The 21,053-nt window shown below is 39.0% G+C and overlaps 1 protein-coding gene across 1 annotated transcript; it reads left to right on the top strand.

The window, feature by feature from the left end:
• The first annotated feature begins 315 nt into the window (after window positions 1–315).
• Window positions 316–20,722, top strand: APPBP2 (amyloid beta precursor protein binding protein 2). Its single transcript, XM_083806836.1, has 13 exons — window positions 316–722; window positions 10,240–10,328; window positions 11,388–11,539; window positions 11,802–11,925; window positions 14,855–15,023; window positions 15,742–15,831; window positions 16,309–16,376; window positions 16,456–16,561; window positions 16,916–17,040; window positions 17,231–17,316; window positions 17,749–17,939; window positions 18,337–18,502; window positions 19,286–20,722. The coding sequence occupies exons 1-13, from the start codon at window positions 582–584 to the stop codon at window positions 19,537–19,539; spliced, it is 1,761 nt and encodes a 586-aa protein (XP_083662962.1). The 5' UTR covers window positions 316–581; the 3' UTR covers window positions 19,540–20,722.
• Window positions 20,723–21,053: the final 331 nt, after the last annotated feature.

Genomic DNA, 21,053 nt, shown 5'->3' with positions numbered 1-21,053 from the left:
TCACGAGTAACTCTCCCTCACGAATAACTTCCTCACATAAATAACCCTCCCTCACAAATAACGCCCCTGTACCAATAACGCTCCCAGACCCCGAGGCCAGGGACCCCGAGCATTCCCCGGCAGCCGGGCCGCGGGTCATGGCGCTGCCCCCTCACCTCACGCTCCCCCCAGCGCCTCACCCCCGCGTTTCCCCTCACCCCCGCCATAAACCCCGTAACCCTTCAGCCCTTAACTTCCCCTGGGCTTTTTCTTCTTCTTCTTCTTTTTTTTTTCCAATCCTCCTCCACTCTCCGCCCCACATTCGTTCCCTCGCGCCTCCCCAGCGCAGGCGGATCAACCCCTCTCTCCTCAACCCCCCCCCCCCCCCCCCCCCCACCCTTCCCTCTCCCCCCTCCGCCATCCTTTTCGCCCTGCGCACCCCAGCAGCCTCCGTCCTCCCCTTCCCTCCCTCTTTCCCTCCTTCCTTCCTCCTTTCCCTCCCTCCCGGGGCCGGGCGGCCGCGCAGGGCTGCGGGAGCGGCGGGGCGTGAGGCGGAGCGGGGCCGGGCTGGGCTGGGGGGAAGGCGGCTCCGCACACGCAAGATGGCGGCGGTGGAGCTGGAGTGGGTGCCCGAGACGCTGTACAACACGGCCATCTCGGCCGTGGTGGACAGCTACGGGCGGGCCCGGCGCCGGGACATCCGCTCGCTGCCCGAGAACATCCAGTTCGACGTGTACTACAAGGTGCGGGGGGGGGGGGGGGGGGGAGCGCCGGGAGAGGTCTGGGCCCGGCTGGGCCTGGGGGGAGATGAAGGAGGTGGAAGGAGAAGCGGCCTCAGGGGTGGGGGGCCGGGGGGAGGAGGAAGGGGACGGGGGAGCCGCAGCCGGCCTGCCCCACGCAGGGCGGCTCTGAGGGGAAGGGGCGCGGGGCCTCGCCCCCGCGGTGCTGCTCGGCCGCCGGGCAGGGCCCGAAGGACGTGGGGGGGGGGGGGACGGAGTTGAGGGCCTGTGAGGGGGGAGGCTCCGGGGGGAGGCTCCGGGGGAGGCTCGGGCAGGGCCGGGCCTGTGGAGGTCGCGGGGGCTCCTGTGGAGGGCTCGGGAAGGGCCCGGCCCGGCCCTGCCCTGGGGGGCTGCGGGGTGAGGCCCCCGGGGTGGGGGACGTGGAGAAGGGGTAGGGGCAGGTTGGGACCGAGCGGTTTGGGTTGGGGGGTGTTTTCGGTCCACTTTCGCCCCCCCTCTCCCTTTATTTTTCCTCTCTTGGAGAAGGTGATATCTGGTAGAAGGCGCTGAGTTTGCCATGCTCTCGTACCTTTAATGATCTGGTGGGAACCAGAACTGAGACTCTTTAAATGGTAGAGCTTGTTAGCTTTAAACCTTTCTTTCACGCGGTGGCTATTTCTCATTCAGTTGCCTCCTCTAAAATATCCAGAGTTAGAGGAAAAGGTGTGCTAAGATGGTCCATTAATTTCTATTGTCCACTAAATAGGTGCTTCATCCATCTACAGGAGCTGCTGGAAAAGAGCATTTGTCAGGAGAGAAACAGTGTGTAAGAGCTATGGAGGCGGATAACCTTTCTTTCCTCTGCCAGTAAATTTCTAAAAACCTAGGATGTGCTAAATGAAGTAGTTTTTCAGATGAGTCCTTATGAACCAGGAGTAGTGGCCCATCCCATACGTATGGAGTAACGGTATTTAGAAAGATGTCTAAACTTCACTAGACAGAGAAACTGTTTCTATGGAGTTGAAATACACGTTTTCTGTATATTAGGCATTACTTGCCTTCTGTAGGTGTTGAGAAGCATGGGAAATCTTCATATGAACATGCTCACAGAAGATGATGATGGGGTTGAGGTACACCAAGTATTAGATAAACACTAAAAGTACGGAACTAATAATGTGGAAAAACATTTTGAGGTTTATTTTTAGCTGTTCATAGGTATGGCCATTGACAAGTGAGCTTCCTTGACACTGTCTTGACATTCATACAGAAAAAGGGATGGTTCTCTAGGGCTTTAAAAGCACAGAAAAAGAACTCCTTCAAATGATGGAAATATCTAAGTATATGTTATTCCCAGATTGTTTAAAAACTCATTCACAGGTGAGCTAAATAGATCAGCGACTTCCTGTACTTTTATTAGCACTCTTCAGTGGTTGCATCAGTTCATATTCATTTGAAGTTATTTCATAATGAAAAATAAACCAGCACTACATTTGACTTCTAAAGAGACTTTAATCTGTTCTGATCATATACCAGTGGTACATCATCTTGCTCAGGAGATGGTAACAAACATGCTAAGTACCTGTCCTCAAAAATACTGGTTCTGTTGTACTAACCACACATTCATATGACTTTGGCGGTAATTTGCTTTTCTTTTTTTCCTTTTATTTATGAGTTTTACAACAGTTTGATCTGAATTGTATAAGGTGCACCTCTATTTCTCATAAAAGTATGTATCTATGAGATGTCCAAATACAGAATAACTGAAAGCAGGTTACACAGTGTAGCGAGTATCTTGCCAGTGCTGCCAATGGCAAGGTGGTCTTCCATGTCTTCACTTCTTGTATTTTGTACCTTTTCTATGTTGGATAATCTATCCTCTTTAATAGTCGCATTTAAATTAGCTTATGCATAAATGTGACTAAATCTTGGCTGGGATGCTGAAAGCAAGTCTGCAGCCCTGACTAAATGGTGCTCCATGTGCAGAGATGTCTGCCTTCAGTGAGCATCTCAAAGCACAGCCCAGATAAATCTTTTGGAACAGTGCTTGCATTTTTCTATGCACCTATGCAACACTGAGTACTGGTTCTTGATGGCTGCAGCAATACAAAGGACATCAGTGAACCAGGTTGGAATGAGCACTCCCATCCCACCTTTGAACAATCCCCTTCCCTGTTTCGAATGGTGCTTGTTTTGCTTTTTTGTTTCAGAGCATCATTACCAGGCTTTCCAAGTTGATATCGATATTAAACACCATTATAGGTGGGGGAGGTATGCTCAGTGCATCCTGACAATGAGTTCTTTAAAGCAGAATTTCCAAAATCACCAGTAGTCTTTAAAAGAAGACAAACTAGAAGCCTTCTCAGTCTTTGTTCTGACTACGTGTTGGTGGCTGCCCTGTTGAAAGGGCGTCAATTTGTTGTTAGTATAGTACAGAATTGTATTTTTTTTAAATACAGCTGAGGAAAATTGGTGGGTAATGTAGAACTTGTGAAAATAGCTGCATTCAGACCGTGAAAAAGATGGAGAATTTTTCTGTGATTATTGATAGGAAGTTTTTTTCAGTCTCACATCTAACTTGCAAAAAATGCTTTGTTATCTAGGTGTTATTTGCAACTTGTGATATCGGAGAAACTGCCACCCGCTTTGTAAAGCGAAAAGGTAGCAGCACCAGTCAGACTTTATTTTGATACGCACTGTAGATGTTAATTGGCTGTGGCCATATAGAACTATTTTTAACATGTTCATCAGTATGGACACTTGAAATTAGCATTTGCCAGTCTTGATTGCACAGTTTGCTAGCTTGCTTACATTGGTTACAGGATATCCTGGAAATTTTCAAGTCTGCGTTTGTGCTAAGAAAAATATAAATGTCTTATCACATCTGTATTTTGAAGAGTTTAATAACCAGTATTGTCACAAGTAACACCTGCATCTGGAAAAAAATGTGCAAACATAGAGTATTTTGTTTCCTTAGGATCTTTGCCAGGCTTATGTATATCCTGGTTGTGTTGTTTCCTAGTAAAAGTAGTCCGTTCGTTTTTTTTTTTTAAACTGGAGGTGAGGTCCAACTTTCAGAAACCAAAGGAAGAAATATGCTGAATCTTAGTTAAAATGTGAGAATCATGCCTGGCAGCTGGGCAGCATTTGTAAATGTCAAACTTTTTAATAAAAAGTGACAACTGGAATAAACAGAAAGTCCTCAAAAAAAAAAAAGATTTTCTTTTGTGGCTTGTCAGGGAAAGGATGGTCTTTTGAGGGAGCGAGTTCTTCCAAATAACCGAGTTTTTGACAGAAATAAGACATTGAACTATGTAGTCCAAAGACTGTTCACTTACTGTCGTATGCAGAAGTTAGTTTTTTTCCGCCATGCCTCAGCTTTATATTCTGTTACGTGTAATTATCTTTTTTTTTGTTGATTCTCCTGGTATATTTGAAGGCATACTGCCTCACTAGTCTTAGCGTTCTCTTTCGTAGGTACTTGTTGCAGTTACATGCTAGCAAGCTAATCTTGGATTTACACAGGATAACAGGAGTTTCATCCAGCGTCTAATTTCCTTTTGAAATGTCTGTTCCGGATTGTGCTGTTATTTTTTTTTCCACATTGATTTTTCTTGAAAATCATTTGGGTCCAATGTTCTTTGGTTGTTTTCTGATGATATCATTAACCACAGGAACAATTGGAGATGACAAATTGTCTCAGTCAGTGTGGACCCGTAACCTTTAGAAATTGCACTGTGCTAACTTGTTTTGTATTAAAATTTTTAGGCAAAATCCAGAAGGCTATAATCATGCTTTTTGTGTATTTTCAGTGGTCAATAAAACTTCCGGAGTGCTCCCACCTTGATGTGGGTCAAAATACCGATTTTGAATTTACATCCCGATAGCTCCAACTTCTGGATAATGTGTAGCCAGAGCATTGTCTCTTCCATGTATTCCGGTAATCCGAACAAGAGCAAGTACGGCTAATAAAAGCTCTTGCATCGCATCTAGTTATTCTTTGAATGAAACAAAATGAATAAACAGGAATTTGCTGACACTTTGCAACACACAATAGAGCGTCCGTTCTCTGCATTGCAGTAGAGACTGCTTTTACTGATGAAGAGTGATTATAAGCATCTTTTCCATAAGGTCAGAGTAAATCTGGTTTGTCCCTCATATTCCTGGGTATGTGATGAGGGAGGAAAGGACAAGCTACCAATGAAATGAAGTGTAGCTGTACTTCTTTAGTTTGAACATCTTTGTGACCAGAGGAGTACAAACAAGGTCATAAGCAAGCAATGTATCTTACGAGGCAGGCCAGAAATCCAGAGCAAGTGGGTCATATTTTGTAGGGCTCCTGGCTGTGACTGACCAGTGTGACTTCACCAGGCTTAATTAAATTAATGCTGCTGTGCTTCTAGGGGTCAGAAATAAATATGTATGTGGGAACCAAACGTGGTTTCCATATGTGTGCATGCATACAGGCGTTCTGATCACCTGCTTAGACTTCCAGGCTGGTGCATGCAATAGGACTTCCCTGAATACTGTTTGGATTAAATCATGTCTATCACCCTTTCTTTAAATTAAGACCTCCCACTGAAGGAGAAGCACCATGTCATGAGCTTTTTTTCCAATGATTATTGCTCTTTTATTTAATATGTCCCTTGTCTGTAGTCTAAATTTGACTTGAACTGAACCATCCTACCTTACGTCGTTGTTGGTTTGAAACTCCGTGCCTTTGCTTACCCTTTTTCTAATTCTTATTATTTAGTTTGCTCTTTATTTTTTTTCTTTTTGAACCTCCGTGTGGCATGTTTTCTGATCCTAATGTGGATTCTGGCTTCCGTGTTTTTTTTCAGTATCCTTGTTAAATCTTGTACACTAGAACTCAGCATAATTCTGGTAATGAGGTCACATGAACAAAGGTGTTCAGCTGCTGCTGAAGCAATAATTGCTGTTTCTACTTCGTTTCATTCGTACTGATTTAACTTTAAATCAAAGCAAACTGGATAGAAAAAATAGGGTTTCCCTGCTGTGGAGGAGAGTCACATGAATGTGTGACTCTAAGGTTTGTACTTTACACAAAGTGTATGAGTTCTGTGTAGATGTGAAATAAAAAAAAATTGCTGATGTGATACAGGAAGAAGAGCGAGTTGGAAGAAGTGAAGTGCGCTCTGTGTGTAAGGCTATAAGCTCAAAAATTATCTGTTAATTTAGGCTTATTCAGTAATGGTCTTTTGTTAGTTGTTTATTTTGCTTGAGGTTCATAAAGATCAGATTCTAATTAGAAATATGTTTTCAAATACATGAAGTTTGCCTTTTTATGCCCTGAACAATATCACATTGAACTAGACTTGTCCAGATGCTTTGAAGAAGGTTTTGAAAATGATTTAAGAGTCCATGTACCTACATTTCTAACTGATTATTTTCTAAGCCTGTCTGCCACCTGTCCCCTTGGCCTTTGAGTCATTTGTCAACAGATTGATTCAGTGCACTAATGATTCCTAAAAATCTTTCTTCCTTCAGTGTTAAGTAGGGGAGAAAGAGAGAGAGGGGGATTACAGCCAAACTTGTTTCCTAAATACTGATCTTGTTGTTTAGGTATGCAATCCTTCCTACATTTAGCATGGTATTCTACAGTACGTTATTGAACATTGCTAAACTTGCTGGGGAGCTCCTTGCAATTCTTTGCATCTTTAATTCTTACCAAAATGTCCGTATTTATTTTTCAGACCTCTTCCAAACTGGAGCAATAGGAGCATATTTTTCAAATTGCATGCACTACAGTTCTTCTGGAGGGTCCTTTTACAACTGGTTAGAATTAATCTACATCTGCTATTAAAATGTGGTTAATTTTAAAAAGTTAATTGTATTTTTAGTTTTAGATCAATTGTTTTCTCTTGTACCCCGTGAAACAGCCAAGAATGCTGGTGATACTAATATTGTATCACTTTCTCTGTTATGTTATGGCTTTGCTTTTACCGGTAGTTTAACATCTTTGTCTTTATTTTTAGGGGTTTGCTAGGAAGCAGTTAGAGCTCAGCTTAATCTATTGAGAGAGCACTCTGACAAGAACTTTAACAGAATTATATGGGCACGATGGTGTGATAACAGATAAGTTACAAGTTAATGTTACCAATATGTTTAGTTGGGGACGCTGCTGTATGTAGCTTTTGAATGCTTTGGAGAATGTGCTATGGGTTAAATGTAAGACTTAGCTCCTGAAGGAAGATCATGGTGGTTTTCTCATAGCTGTGCAGAAGAGTTTGACTCTGCACATCTGTAATAACAAGGCAACACATTAAACTTAAACTTCGGTTCATGTCTTCAGTGCCAGAATTGACGTGTCACTTTGAGCTGTTCAAGTTGGAAGTCATACTGTAGGCTCTTACTCAATTTTCTGTAGGTTTAAAAAAAAAAAGAAATCTCTGTTAAGCTCCAAATAGGTTAAGTTTGTGTCTAAAAAAAATGTCTTCCTTCTTAAGAAATGAATAGTTTTTCAGAAGTCCAAACCTCTGCCGTTCTTGTCAGGGCATGTTTTTCTTGAATCACTATTTTGTTTTGTTTTTTCATGTTATGTAGCAAGGCTTGTGGTCAGGAATTCTGTCTCTCTGGAGCTTTAACAAGAGAATCATTTCTTTAGTACTTGCAACTGCTTCTCAATGAGCAAACGAGTGTTACTGAATCTACTGGAATTGCTTCACAGTTTGCTGTATACTCACTATTTCCATGTCAAATTTTGTTTGAAAATATTGCTTTAACAGCTATAACAGTTTAAAGAGACTTCAAGCTGAGTTGGTTCCTCAAATGCTTGCCAACGTGTTGAGGCAAGGGGTGAATAGTGTGGTAAATATTCCAAGGATACTGTAATTCTGGTTATACCAGGAAAAAATGTTGGTTGTTTTTCAGATCCTAGAATGGTGCCTTGAGCACTCAGTGCTCATCTCAGAGTTGGGAATAGCAACGTGCAGATCACAGGCTTGGACCTTTGGGCCTGAAATAATAGATGTATCAAAAATGAGGATGTGGTTCGGGGCTCCCCCCACAACCAGGGCCTTTTTTCTTTGGGAATTTAAGAATCCCATGTAACAGTGGGCACATTACGACAAATGTTTATAGAACTTCATAAATATATTAATTTTAAAAGGTCATATTGGAGTTAACATTTGGTAAAGCAGTGTCAGAGTAATCACTGGGATTTTTAGTTAGCACTGCAAAGTGATAAGGGGAAATGACGATGTACTTGGTTGAAAACCTAAATATTGAACATACGCTAGTCCTTCTGACCGAGTCTTGGTAAAATAACTTGGTGTTAAGTCTTAGTTTCTTCTACAAATGATCTCATTAATTGTTGATAAGATGTCTACCTTCAGTACTGGAATACTAGACAAGATACAATCTGTTTTGATAGTGAAAAATGTTTTAGGTATTATGTATAATAGTTACCTTTAGAGGGTTGTGTGGAGAAAATGAGACTGCTTACCATAACAGTAGTTTTCTAATACACAGGTCTGGATGGTCTTTTGCTACCAGAGAGAATATAGCTTCAGAAGAAACTGATTTGTTTGAAGTACAGGGACATGGCACTGTTTTATCTGAGGAGTAGCTTTGCACGCAGACTTGTTCTGTTTTTTAAAGGACTTCCTTTTTTTCCAGTGAAATGGATGACTAAAAGGAAAACATTCATTTCTGGCAATTGACATTATTAGGTCAAAGTATTTTTGAAGGTTTTTTTGTAGGTTCTGTTGGTAAAATAACAAACTTACTGTGCTGTAAAATCAATGTCATGTGCTTTTATAAGGACAGTTAACTAAAACTAAGTTTCTGGCTGGGGGAGATGTTCTCGCATGCTTTGTTTGAACACGAATTCATCTGCTTCCTGTCTTTGTGGTTAAAAAGGCAAGCAGATATAAGACGCTTATAAAGGTTTTTTAAGAAATTATTAAAACTCAAAGGGGAATGTTAAAGTTTTCATTAAATTTGTGCTTGTACTTGAACATCTCTAGCATGTTCCCTCAGCTTTTGCGTACAGAGTGAGGGTGCTGCTCACTCACACGGCACACGGAGTCTTGCTGCCGACACGCGTGTCTCAGCCTTGGGCAGTGTGTGTTCGAATGCCTTCGTGTGTAGATTGAAAAGTGGGGTTTGCTGAGTAACTGTTAAGAGTGCAACGTAGCAGTGCTTTACCTGCATGCTCCTGATGGCGTGAAACGTTACTGTATAATCTGTTTGGTGTCAGATCGTAAACTGTAGTGTCCTGGGCCTGCCTCCCGTAGTGCACACACGGAACAGGACAGAAATGGACCTCAAATGGCCTCTGTTGAAAGATGCAGCATCTAGAGAGGAGTACTTGTGAGGCATGAGATGCTGGTTTCTCCTTTTCCCCATGGAGCTACTGCCTTGCAAAAAAAATAATTAATATTAAGGACTGGGGCATGTCCTAGAACACCTAAAACAAATAACAAATGGTTGTACTGGAGCAGTCCTGTGTAATCCGGTGCTGTGCTTCTGACAGGAGCAGGGGATGGGTATATGAGTATGGCAAGTCTATAGTAGTGCTTTCTTTGATTATGTACCCAGCTTTCAGTTATTTGTGGTTCAGGGTCTTTGATATCAGGATTTAATAGCCTGCGATGGATTTTTCTGCTGTATATTTGTACAGACACTTTCATACCTACGTAAATTCTTAGTATTTACAGCATAATGTGGCAGAAAGTTCTGCAGCTTAACTATGCGTTGCATAAAGAACTGTCTCCATGGCTTGTTTTTTTGTGAGCAAGCCAACTGATATATTTGCTTATCTGCAGGTGAAAATCAGTCTGTAAATAAAATTAGCTGTTGCTTTTAATAAATTCACAAACAGATTCGCATGAATATTCCCATTTACTCAAAGATGAATTACTCGTGTAAGCTCAGGTATTAATGGGGTCAGGGCTCATGCCTGTGTTTTGCTCTGGGTATTGGTGAGTCATCCGTTGCAGAACTTGTGTTTTTGTTGTTGTTGTTATTGTTTCTATATATAATTTTATTTCTGTATCCTCTGTTCTAGGGGCCTGCTCAAGTTTTCTAGGATCACAATAGATTATTTGAATATATGCTTTATGCTTTGGCTTTGGATTTCCACTTACAAATATTCTAAAATAATGCTGGTTGCTAGATTCTGTGTAATTTTTAAAATGTTTTCAAAGCATCTGGTATCAAAGAAGCTATTCGTTGTAATTCTTGATAACGTGGGGAGTTTTTTGGCTTTGTTTTCCAGCTGAGGTGTTGCGGTGTTTTGATGATGCAAGTGAATATAGTGGACGTTTGGAGAAAGGAAGAAAAAAGTGGACAAAACCAACTTGAAACCACATACGGAGCTCTCATAGCTTGTGTTTGCTCAGCTTTTAACGCTAAAGTTGTGCTCCTGTGTGGAGATCGTGGAACTGTTACTTTTTAATATTTACTCTGCTCTGTTTCAATACTTTGAAGTCTAGGTTTCATCATAAGTCATCCTTGTGTTAAATTTCCCAGGAGAGTGCACGGTCTTAAATTTTTAAATATATTTGTGTCTTTCTTTCAGCTTTACCAACAGGGCCGATTATGCCAGCTGGGTAGTGAATTTTGTGAACTAGAAGTTTTTGCGAAGGTGCTACGAGCTTTAGATAAAAGGTAAGTATCTTAATATTTTGTTAGTTCTCATTTCAGCTCTTAGCCTTTGATCTGGGTTTTAAATCTGGAAAAGGTCTCTAATTTTCTTGGGTTTAATAGCCCATGTGATAACCATAGGAATACCCCTTCAGATTTGCAGAAGGGCTTCTAAGGTACAGTGTCTCTTTCTCTGTCATAAAATAAATAAAACAGTTGTAACTTCCATGCAAATACACCGAGTCGTCTGTGGTGCTTGGTACTCAGATTGCTTTCTTTTTCTACTGTGCAGTTTGTGCTAGCCGTAAGTCTTGTGATTGGTTTCACTACTCACCAATACCATGCCCTAAAAGTTTTTAGACCTGCGGGTGTTCACTTCTATTACCACATGCAGTGTGTGCTGTGTGTGTAAATTATACGTGTGTTATCTCCGTTGTTGTGACTGTTCTTAATCAGATGAGCGAGACATACAGGCCAGTCAAAATATCTGTTTCTTTAGGTTGCAGTTAATCCTAGGGGAAGGGCTATCAAACTGATAGGATCGCCCCAGTTTACAGAGTTTTCCTGTCTTTAAATATTACCACTCTGTATTATTACGATCAGAACTTGACTTTTTTAGATCAAATTATTTGTAACCAAAATAAGCTTTGTGTCTTCAGACATATCTCCCTTGCCTTGTTGCGTGTGTGATGTTAATGGGTTCGTCACTGCTCATTTATCTGCAATTTCTGTGGGAGATGTGGGGCAAGGGCGGACTTTGAGGCTTCCCCCCCTCTGAGATTTAGCTGAAAATGTTTTCCAGTTCTAACAATGTGTGGATAGTCTGTATATCGCTTACACTGGAGGGTGTCCTTGTAAAGAACTTTGTGTACACTCGTTCTATTTGTTGGCTAATCCAACAACTGTAACCCATTAGCCTTGAGATTGACAATTATTCTGTATTCATCTGGTTTTGGTTTGAGAGAAGATCGGAGTTATTTCTTTGAATCACTACTCATTTGAATTCATGGCACTCAAGAGACAACTGACTGCAGTGTTTTAAAAACTTTATGTATAACTAAATTATGTTTTCTTTTGTTTCAGACATCTGCTTCATCACTGTTTTCAGGCTTTGATGGACCACGGAGTAAAAGTTGCTTCTGTACTGGCCTATTCTTTCAGTAGACGGTGCTCCTACATAGCAGAATCGGATTCTGCTGTAAAAGAAAAAGCAATCCAGATTGGTTTTGTTTTAGGTAACTGATGATAGGCTGTTAAGTATGATACTCTTTTCATTCAAGCTTCAGTTAAGCTAATGCTATTTTTTTCTTTTTAGTATCTGTAACTTTTTAAAATAATGTGTGTATGTTTGGAATATAAGTTTTAGAAAGCTACTTGGTGTCTTAAATATATTGGATTTAAATGTCTGAGAATTTCAGGCTGCTCTCTGCTTTTTGAATGTTTGAGATTTAAAATTTGCAGGCATGATGCTTAATACTAAGATTTTTTTTTCTCCAGGGGGATTCCTATCAGATGCAGGCTGGTATAGTGATGCTGAGAAGGTATTTCTTTCCTGCCTTCAGCTGTGCACCCTTCATGATGAAATACTTCATTGGTTTCGTGCAGTAGAATGCTGTGTAAGGTGAGCTCACCTTTTTTGCATGAGAAGGAGTTTTGCATTGGTGTTTGCTGAAATTACATTTAGTACAAGAATAATTCACCAAATATGAATGATAAAAATACAGTTGAGCAGAAATAAAAAGAAAACATACCTTTCCTGATAATAGATTCAGTGTGTTCGTGAGCTATTTAATTATGTAGTTAGGTTTCAGGTGTCTAGTTCGTGTAGATGCCTTCAGCCACAACTTAAGCATTTGGAAAATAATTTGTTTTTAGGAGGCATTTAGTTTTTGCACCTGGCTGGTTTCACAAGACCTGTAGTGGGGTCTGTTCAGTTAAGATCCCCTGCTCTTACATTCACGTACCTAGATGTGTGATGCTGATACAATCTGCAGCAAGTAGCCAGGTTGTTTTCACTGGTGATGCTGTGACTGACCTCTTCTGTGTGTTACAGCTATGGGCTTGAATACCGATGTGCTAGTAAGCATAGTTAAATTTGAGATTTATATTTTTTTTAGCTGCTGTAATGAACAACAAGGTATCCTGTTTATCTGAATATAGACAAAAATATCATTTTGGAAAACTGCTCCAACACAAAACCGCACCTCGTTTGTAGTTGGGTAAATGAGAAGTAAATAGGTTTGCCAGTAGCTGCTTATTTTATGTATTTTTTTTTCAGTGTTGGAGAACGATATACAGCCCACACAGTTGTGGATAAAATATTTTCATTTTGTGCTAGAAAAAACATCCATCATTAGAACGATTTCTTCTGAACTGGAGCTGTTAATTCTGTTTGGGCAGAGACAGCCATTGTTCTTGTAATGGAAGCTGATGGCCTGCATGTAACATTAAGTCACTCTGGGCAACAGTGTGAATGGAGAGATACTGCTGTATGTGCTGGCATCTCCCGAAGAATTAGATGACAGCACAGTTAAGTTGGAAATGTATCAAATAAAAAGAATTTGAAACAATTTCAGAAGTGCTAAGTACATAAATGCTAAAAACCCTTTTGTGGGAGAGACCAGTAATTGTACTCAGCTTCAAAGTCACGAGGTAGTAAGATAAACTTTTTGTTGTTACCATCTAATCCCCAATGTAGAATAACTTGTTTGAACCACTTGAATAACTTGTTTAAGTCCAGCACTTGAAAATACAATGCTCTAAGAAGTGGCTTTTTTTATTCTGGAACCTAAGAAGTCCAGTCTCCAGGGGTTTAATTAATGCACTGTATTATTAATAGAATGCAATTTAAAAATGTAAGCCTTTGTTATCTAGACATGATTTGGTGTTTCTTTGCTGTACTAGCACTAGTAAATTATATGAGAAAACTCAAGAATGTGATTTGGGATCTCTTATACAAACTTTTATACTACTTCCTTGCAGGTGTAGTGCTCCTATTGGCTTGATTTCTTTCATTTTTTTATCATAATAAGGCACAAATATGTAATACAAATACGTGGTTCTCCCACATCATTGTTTCACATTTTGCTAATTCTTTTTTGGTGTTTTTAGCCTTACCAACATGTTGTGTAACCCTGTGGTTGCTGTTTATTATGCTATTAGAGAATGATTTTACTCTAAAGGCCAGCATTGCAGACATTAAAGAAGATTTGAAATTTTTAGCTTAAAGGTTATAAAGCGTTTATGTCTTGTCTTTATCTTCTAAAATTCCTTTGGATTAATAATGGAATTTTTGTTACTCAAAACTAGATCATATTTAAAAAAACAGAAAAGCAAAAACCCCCACAACCCTTTCAGTTTATCTGAGGGATTGGGTTAGGATTAGCTTGGTTTCTGGTTGGTTGTTTTTAGACGCTGCCGCTGAAGCACCAAGGTACTGGATATTGTCTTTCCCATGTGCATATGTAAACTGCAGTACTATCGCCACTCACATACGTCATTACATGAGATGTGGGCTTCGTGTTTTTGATGTTAGATGGCAGCTCCTGAGCAGCTCAGTAGTTGGCATAGTTTCCTCTCTTTCTGAAAACTACAATTGCTTTGGTTTTTCTCTCCAGTTTATTTAAAATTCCTGCCTTTATTGCGTCTAGATAGTTTTCTGCTGCCTGTGACCAAGAACACAATGCATTTCTGCGTCATGTTTAGCTCTTAGAACTTATTTAAGGAAAAATAATTGTCTTTTTTTTTTCTCTGGGTTTTTGTCACAGTGTTTCTCCTTGGAAAGCTGATGTTTGTTTACTTAGCATGTTTCAGGGGGTTTCTGAAGGTCTTTTCCTTTGATCATCTCTCTGCATGGCTAATATACATCTGCTCTGTGCTTGTCTGCCAGTCCCTGCTTGTGAAAATGTCAGCTTTATTTCCTTTCTTGTTGATGTTTGATTGCATGATACATTTCAATCAGAAAGTATTATGGGTAGGCTGAATTTATAGGGCAAATTTAAATGTATTACCTTGCTGTTGCAGGAGGCATAGCTACAGTAACTTAGAAATTTCTACTTAGAGTAAACGCTTACAGGAAACAAGTTTAAAGAAGAGAAACATTTGGTCTAAAACATAATTGATCTTGCCTTCCTCTGTAACAGTTTATTGGAAGATCTAGCTTAATGTATCATAAAAGGTATAAAATATTGCACAATGCATTAGCTCGTGTTTCCTGAATTTAGCCCCTCTTTGCAGTACAGAATGAATTTTACAAAAAATAAAATATAAAGCCACAACCAAAGTGGTTTGAGCACTGGATATACGATGATTCATCAACGTGGAAAAAATCATTTGACGTTTCCAACGGTAAAAATTCTTGCTGTGCAAGATGCAAAGCATGGAGTACTGAAGCAATATTCTGTAAACAGTTCTTTTGTATTACTGAATTCAAACAGTGATAGCCCAGTTGTATTGTAAGTATAATGCCAAATTATAGATCAGTGATACTGCTGTATAATGAAATGGTTTATTCAGACAGTGTTTAGATGATCTCTCTACATCTTCCTAAGGTTGCTGCATGTTCGAAATGGTAACTGTAAATATCACTTGGGAGAAGAAACGTTCAAACTAGCTCAGTCTTACATGGACAAGCTTGCAAAACACGGTCAGCAAGCAAACAAAGCAGCACTCTATGGGGAGCTGTGTGCACTGCTTTTTGCCAAGAGCCACTATGATGAGGTGAGTGGGATTAGTTTGTTTTTGTTTTACTTCAGGAAACTGATTATGAAATCTGCTAGGACTTCCCATGACTGGCTCGCTATTCCTATTGTATTTCTCCTGATCGTTTTTGGTTCTTGTGTGGCAGTGCCAGAGGAATACTTCATTTACCAGCTGATTTCTGTGTGTTCTTATTTAGTCTACAAGCTCTTCATTGTACTTTAACCAACGTTAATAATCTATCACATGTAATTTCTGAGTATATTTTGGTTACCAGGAAATGACATTACAAAAAGCTTATTTTAATAGGTAAAAATGAATCGGAAGGCACAGGTAGCACTTCTTTGCAGCTAGTTTAGAAAAACTGCAACTTCAGTGTAACTGCTGCATAAACTGCAATTTTCTTTTAGCTTCTAAATACACTGACTAGGAAGCTGTTGTTTACAATAGGAATTGTAAGGATTACTTAAAGGCTATTGAATACTTTTTTCTCTCTAGAATACATTGCATTCATTGTAATTATACAGAACTTAGACTAGTGTAAAATACTTACAAGTTCAATTACTAAGCTTAAGAGGAATCTTTAAGTAGGCCTTCTCAGATTTAGCTGAAAAAGCTTTATCAAACATAAGCAACTAAACAGCATTTTTTAAATTTTGTAATGTAAATGATCAATGTATTTTTTTAGAGCCAAGTAATGAAATTCCAGATTAAATATGTTGGTAACTTTGTTCAACAGGCTTATAAATGGTGTATAGAAGCTATGAAGGAGATCACAGTTGGCCTGCCTGTAAAAGTAGTAGTGGATGTTTTGCGACAAGCTTCAAAGGTGAATTCAAAATCTTCTACATTCCTTTTGTGAGTTACTACCGAGAATGGGTGAGGATGGGTAGTACCTCCAGAATACTCAGGTAACCTGGTCTGTATTGTGAGCATTATGGTTTGTTATTTGTCTAATTGGTCTATCTCAGTCTCAGCCCTGTGGATTTTTTTTCCTTCTCCCTGAAACTGACTTACAGCTGTTCAAAGGAACCTCATGAGTTAACCTGAGAGCATTCCGTGCAAAGGTGGTCTGTTTCCATCTTAGTAGACTAGGTGCAGTACTAGCACTCTATTTAGTCATTTATGCCAGAATAAAATGTTTATTAATGTTATCTGTAAATTTTTCTTAAATAAGTTGAAAGTTACTTTAGTAACAATGACAATCTTTTGAAATTAGAAGTAATAGTGAGCGATTAGGCCAATATCTGGAGGAGATGGATTCTGAGGGTACACCTCTTCATGTGCTTCATTTCTGTGTGTTTAGGCTTGTGTTGTAAAACGTGAATTTAAGAAGGCTGAACAGCTGATAAAACATGCAGTATACCTTGCTCGGTGAGTAGCATTTGGAAAAATACTTTTTAAAATTGATGCTTAACTTGCCTCAGTTTGTAAAATAAGTGTGTTTCTACAGGGAGCATTTTGGAGCCAAGCACCCCAAATATTCTGATACGCTACTAGACTATGGATTTTATTTGCTCAACGTAGATAATATATGCCAATCTGTTGCGATCTATCAGGTATGCAGCAAAGTATTAGTGAAAAGCTCTCAAAGTTTTTTTACTGAAACTCATGTGCAATTAATTCAGGGAAAGAGACAAAAGTTGATTTAATTACTGGCAAACTTTTTCAAAAAACAGTGAAAACAACCATCAGTTTTTGCTTTTGTTTTGCCCTGAATCCTGAATGGATTTTATATATTTACTGCATCAAGTGTGTACGTATAGGCCTATAGAATTTCAGAACCATCCAACATTTTTTTCCTTTTTTTACAGTGACATAAATTCATAAGTAGTTGAAGTAGTTGTTCTTTTGTGTTTTTTTTTTCCTCTCCTGTATTGACTGATGAAATGGTGGTGTTCTAACTCTTTCAGACAGCTCTTGATATTCGGCAGTCAGTATTTGGAGGTAAAAACATACATGTAGCTACAGCTCATGAAGACTTGGCTTACTCTTCTTATGTTCACCAGTACAGCTCTGGAAAATTTGACAATGCACTGTGAGTACATAGATTTGAGGTAATGGCAGTAAATCTAGCACTGTAAGTGGGGGAAAAATGTTTTTAAATGATATGGATTTTCTGATCAGAACTTAAATGTATCTGTTCATTTTATTAATGTTTCTGATACTTTACCAGTTAGCTGCTAATTTAAATAAAAATCTGGCTGCCTCTATTTAAACTTTTTCAGATTCCATGCTGAACGTGCTATTGGCATTATAACTCACATTCTCCCAGAAGACCATCTTCTCTTGGCATCTTCAAAGAGAGTTAAAGGTAGCACACTTAATTGCGTTACTTGGAACAGTTTAATACTATGTCAGTGGAGATCAGTCATTCAGATATGTTTATCCTGTTCCCCAACAGAGGCATTGTAACTTGAGCTTTTTCCCAAATGGAGGTCACTCTAGAAGACTCTCAGCAGTCCTCGGTGCTCTTTGTCAACATGCTTGTAAAATACAAATAACTTCTTTAAAACTTAGTGGAAGACTCATTGAATAAAAATAGTAAAAGTATAGATTATTTAAAAAAACAGGTTGGTAACTCTGGTCATACCATTTGAAAGAAGTTTGTAAACTTCTTAAAAGCCTGATTTAGATGTCTCCCGAGGTCTCTTGGGTAGATGAATTTCTGTTACCTACAGTTAGCATATATGTGTTCAGAACACAGTAACTTTGCTTGTTTTCTTTTTCCCCCTGCTATACTCAGCACTTATCCTGGAGGAGATTGCAATAGACTGTCATAACAAGGAAACTGAGCAGAGGTTACTTCAAGAAGCTCATGACTTACATCTGTCCTCGCTTCAGTTAGCTAAAAAAGCTTTTGGGGAGTTTAATGTACAGACAGCAAAACACTATGGCAACCTTGGAAGACTGTATCAGTCCATGAGAAAGTTTAAGGTAAGATTATACTAATGTAAATGTCTTAAGATCTACAAGACCCCTATAACTCTGTCACTGTAAATAATTTTATTCTATATCCATAATTCATAACCTCAGTTGATATTTTTATGGCTGGAGAACTTGCACTTTAATATCTCACTTTGTTTTGTGCAACAATAATTAAGATGTCTTCAGAGACAGCGTGATGTCAATTTTGAAGACAGAAGTGATACTATTCGATCATCTAAAACAGTATTTTGGTTTACCTAGTTCTTTTATGCCTTTTATGAAATAGTGCCGTCTATTTAGCCACTAAATAGTTATGTTTCTTTGTCTCCCCTTTTTATTTTTATTTATTTATTTATTTATTACAGTATGGTGAGTAGTCTGACCTATATGAATTTGTTCCTCACAGGAAGCAGAGGAAATGCACATCAAGGCAATTCAGATTAAGGAGCAACTTCTGGGTCAAGAAGATTATGAAGTTGCCCTGTCAGTAGGACATCTAGCTTCTCTCTATAACTATGATATGAATCAATATGAAAATGCTGAAAAGCTTTATTTGAGATCCATAGCAATTGGTAGGTGATTCTTACAATGTTTGTCTACATAGCACTTTTAATACCACAGAAAAGCTTATTACTAAAACCTTTAAAACACAAAGTCTAGTACTTCTTCTTAAATGTTCTGCTGGGGACTGAATTCCAGAATTTTATCACTCCCAGGTTTGCATCAGAACTCACTCTTGAAAACATCTAGAAACATGACTAATTACAAGCTTTGGTGTCAGTCTTCAGACTACATTTTGGAGTTGTAGCTACAACTTAAATGTAGAATGTGGTTAAATTCTGGAAGAAATGGAAAGCTGTTGTGCCTGTCAGCCTTCCTTGTATATTCATTAATTTTTTTCCCCGTTATCACTTGCTATGAACTTACAAATAAGTGTATCTTTGGGCCTTGCTCTAGCTCAATTTTGAAAAAGGCAATCTTATTTCATGTTGTTAACATGTAGAGTAGGTTACCAAAAAAAAAAAAAAAAAGATTTTAAGGTAAAAGACTGAAAAACATTTTTTTAAATTGAATTTGGACTGAAATTGTGACACAACATGATTGCCTTCTGTATGAGGCTGCTGGATTCTATGCATGTAAAGCTATGACTTCATTAACGATGTGGTGGTAGAGTCCTTGAGGACAAGTTACAGTTCTGTTTAAAGGAAAAGTTTGATGTCAGTGTCAAGCATTATCCAGGAAGCTTGCATGTTGTAACAAAAAGGTTCATGTTGCTGGTAAAAATGACATGAGAAGTAAGGTGCAATGTATGGGTGGATTACCTTTTAATTTTGTTATCTTCTGGGTTTCTTCAGGAAAGAAGCTTTTTGGTGAAGGATACAGTGGACTTGAATACGATTACAGAGGTCTCATTAAACTGTACAATTCCATTGGCAATTATGAGAAAGTTTTCGAGTACCACAATATTTTGGCCAATTGGAACCGGTTGCGAGATCGGCAGTTCTCTGTTACAGATGCTCTGGAGGACGTAAGCACCAGCCCTCAATCCACTGAAGAAGTGGTCCAGTCTTTTCTGATGTCTCAGAACATTGATGGACAGAGTAGCTAAGAACTTGGTCAATTAACCAGTTAAGGTTTTTTCCCCAGATTACAGGGGAAAAGTCATACTGTGAAATCTAAACCATGTAGTTCTCTGGGGGCTGGAATTTGCATTGAAACACTGGTCCAGTCTACTGAAGAGTGCCCATACGGATGAATGTGTGTTAAATTCTTATCAGCATGTGTATGGCATGTTTAGTTCGGCTCACATTTTTAACTGGGTATTCCAGAAAACCCCTACTTTCTCTCTTCTTTCGAAAGAACCTACTTTACAGAAAGTCTGCAAGAGAACATTAAATAAAACTGTTTGAGTTCAAAAGAGTTGCATTCTTGTTATGAATGGAAGGTTTCATCAAGAGCTTTCTTCTGATATACAGAAAGAATAAATGCTATGCTATAAGAAATTATACAAGAGAGGTCTTTCTACTGTATGCATTGTAGCAAAGTTAATCGCAAACGTTAAGAAAAGGGAGAATGCCTTGGCTGCCACCTTATGAAGAGAAGTGGCAAAGAACCACTTGGGAGAGAGCAACGTACTCTTTGTGAACCACGATAAGTTGATGAGCAAATAACCGCCGTATGTTGTTTTTAATATCCTGAACTGGACCAGTGTTCATCTGTAAGCGATAGAAGATCCAGTAGACCAGCAATCTTAGTTTTCTTTGGTACCAACCAAGAGTGCTAACTTTCATAACAGGACCAGGAAAATCAAAAGTGGACCAGCCTGCTAGAAACAGTTTTTGGACCAGTGGCTTTAATTTAATATTTCTGCCCCTGCATTCACTTTTACAGTAGAATTATTTCATTTAGATGTATGATCAGTGCAAAATTATATTCATGTAATAGATACAAAACTAGGAAGTGAACGTTCTTTAGCAGTTGCGATGGCATGTCTTTACTTAGTAAGCGTATACAGATATTAATGTCAATGCCACACACAAAAACTAGAAATGCTTAACTATTTGCTGCAGCCATTTTTTATTTTTATTTTTGAATGGGCTTACTCTAATAATTGAGGCAGTAACTTGTTTATACCAGTTAATAGTTTTGTATTACAATCCAGTTCAATTTTATGTTTCTGGAGAACACAGCTTATTGTACAGTTTGCAGGGGTCAGTGGAAAATGCCAAAAAGCACAACAGGTCTTTTTTGTGATGCTTCATTTCTACATTAAATGATAGTACAACCAGAAACTGATTCCTTTACGTTAATTTAAAAAGCAGAAGTCAGCTGTAAAGATCCTTTAATAATGCCTATCTCACTAGCCTGTCTTAATTTTTCTTCTGTTGGGGCAGGGGGGCTGCTTTGCTGTGTTTTTTGTTTTTCTTTGAGTGTGTGGGTTTTGTTTTGTTTTGGTTTTTTTAATTGTTGAGGTAATACTCATTTGAAAGTCTGTGTAACATAGCAAACTAGAAACAACTCACTGCTGTTACCTCAGTTCTTATTATAGTGGCACAAACAGTGCTCCTATAGTTAGGATTCTGTCAGTTTGGGTTCCCTTCCCCCCCTATTTTCAGGGGTTTG

The sequence above is a fragment of the Anser anser genome (assembly GCF_964211835.1).
Source record: "Anser anser genome assembly, chromosome: 20".
Classification (NCBI taxonomy): domain Eukaryota; kingdom Metazoa; phylum Chordata; class Aves; order Anseriformes; family Anatidae; genus Anser; species Anser anser.
This window is presented reverse-complemented; position numbering and strand designations above follow the sequence as displayed.

Coding starts and splice junctions, on each gene's coding strand:
- APPBP2 (XM_083806836.1), top strand. CDS start 582: ATGGCGGCGGTGGAGCTGGAGTGGGTGCCCGAGACGCTGTACAACACG. Junction 11,926..14,854: donor GCAGTAGAATGCTGTGTAAG/GTGAGCTCACCT, acceptor CATCTTCCTAAG/GTTGCTGCATGTTCGAAATG. Junction 16,377..16,455: donor CATGCAGTATACCTTGCTCG/GTGAGTAGCATT, acceptor GTGTTTCTACAG/GGAGCATTTTGGAGCCAAGC.